This window comes from Pundamilia nyererei, unplaced genomic scaffold (genome assembly GCF_000239375.1).
Source record: "Pundamilia nyererei isolate P.nyererei 1_Seehausen unplaced genomic scaffold, PunNye1.0 scaffold01142, whole genome shotgun sequence".
Taxonomy (NCBI): domain Eukaryota; kingdom Metazoa; phylum Chordata; class Actinopteri; order Cichliformes; family Cichlidae; genus Pundamilia; species Pundamilia nyererei.
The window spans coordinates 7,889-9,781 of NW_005188543.1; the positions used below are offsets into that span (position 1 = coordinate 7,889).

The window sequence follows — 1,893 nt, forward strand, 5'->3', positions numbered from 1 at the left end:
CTACACCTGCACCGTCTACAGCCGGAGGCAAAAGATTCTGATGAAGAAGGAAGTGCTGCTCACTGTCAGAGGTCAGTTCTGTAGATACAGGTCAAAGGTCAGATTCATTGTAATAGTGTGCCAAGTATCAGTTGGCTCAAAGCTCCTCCGTTCCTTCAATACACAAACTTTTTCATGTCCCATCTATAGTCGGTCATTTCTGAGACTGGAACCAGTCAGAACGGATTTTACTGGAAATATTTTAACTTATCCAGTCAACAAAAATCATTTTAGTGCTCATGCTGTCCTCACTAAAGTTTGTTTAGAGACAACATAATTTTAGCTATTGTTCCCAGCACCTTATCGTCAAAGAAACAGGCTGCTTGTTGTGATTCAACGATGGAAATAAATTCTCTCTCTCTTTTTGTACAACTGTACAAAGAAAAGGAATACAAAATACATCATAAAGAGAATAACATTGCTCTAGTAAAAGATACTTTGTTGTCATCTCAGGTGATAAGGTGGAGGTGGATTCAGGGGTGGAGTCTGTCCAGCTGATCTGCAAAACCACAGTTTTCCTGCCTAAAGACGCTAAAGTGGAGTGGAAGGACATGAAAAACAGGAAGGTCCACGTGTATGAGAACGGCTCTGACCAGCCTGAAGAACAGGAGCAGGATTACAGAGGCCGAACGAAGATGAATGAAGACCTGCTGAAAACTGGAGACCTCAGTCTGACCCTGAAACACCCCACAGAGAGCGACACAAACACCTACACTTGTACCCTCTACAATCAGCAGGGAAACATCCTGATGAAGAAGGAAGTGCTGCTCATTGTCAGAGGTCAGTTCTGTAGATACAGGTCAAAGGTCAGCGTTTATTTAAAATGATCTGAGCAGTTAAATGTCAAAGAATCTAACAGATATAACCAGTTTGAACAGGTGACTGTTGTCATTTTTACATTATTAGCTTTAACAGTGTAGTCCCATCCCATCAGGTGTCAATTACCCACAAATAAAAATAAGAGCGTTTTCTTCTCTCTGTCTTCCTGTCTGCTTCTGCTCATCATCATCAAATGTGTCCAGTCAGAAGGGATTTTACTGGAAAAGTTATCCAGTCAAATAAAACATTCTCAATGCTGCTGCTCATGTCATCATGTCGTGCTTTGTTTCTCTCAGTTCACAAGGTGGAGGTGGATTCAGGCAGGGAGTCAGTCCAGCTGCCCTGCAAAACCTTAGTTCAAGTGTCTAAAGACATTAAGGTGGTGTGGAAGGACAAATACGGAAAGGTCCACGTGTATGAGAACGGCTCTGACCAGCCTGAAGAACAGGAGCAGGATTACAGAGACCGAACGAAGATGAAAAAAGACCTGCTGAAAACTGGAGACCTCAGTCTGACCCTGAAATACCCCACAGAGAGAGACAACTCCACCTACACCTGCACCGTCTACAGCAGGGAGGGAAACATCCTGATGAAGAAGGAAGTGGAGCTGAAAGTCAGAGGTCAGTGGTGTAGTTACAGGTCTGAGGTTTGAATCTTGCTTTCTAAGTAGTTGTGATGAGTAGAAATAAAAAGTTAACTGAAGGCAAAACTGGTTCCCAGTGAAGGAGCCAAAGTGAACTGACTGATTATGGAATTTTAAAGTGGCCCTAAATTAATATGAAGATAAGAAGATAACTCTTTATTGTCATTGCACAGTCACACAACACAACACGATACGACACATCACAACGCAACACAGTATAATAACTTAGTAATAAAAAAGAAGAATACGCTGTATTTGTATTGCACTGTATATGCTGTGTGGGAGTGATAGCTTTGTAGCTTGAACCCATCCGCTGGAACGTTGAGGACAATATAATTACACAGCAAAGCAAGACACAAGTAGCCCACAAGTAGGCAAAGTTCTTCAAGTTT

General features: G+C 42.1%; 1 protein-coding gene across 1 annotated transcript in view; it reads left to right on the plus strand.

The window, feature by feature from the left end:
- The first annotated feature begins 18 nt into the window (after positions 1-18).
- The window catches only part of LOC102205617 (uncharacterized), a 4,336-nt gene continuing 2,461 nt past the window's right edge, over positions 19-1,893 (plus strand). The window contains exons 1-3 of the mRNA XM_005755288.1: positions 19-71; positions 493-819; positions 1,155-1,478. Of these exons, the coding sequence (XP_005755345.1) occupies positions 41-71; positions 493-819; positions 1,155-1,478 (682 nt within the window). The 5' untranslated portion in view covers positions 19-40. The remainder of the gene's footprint in view (positions 72-492; positions 820-1,154; positions 1,479-1,893) is intronic.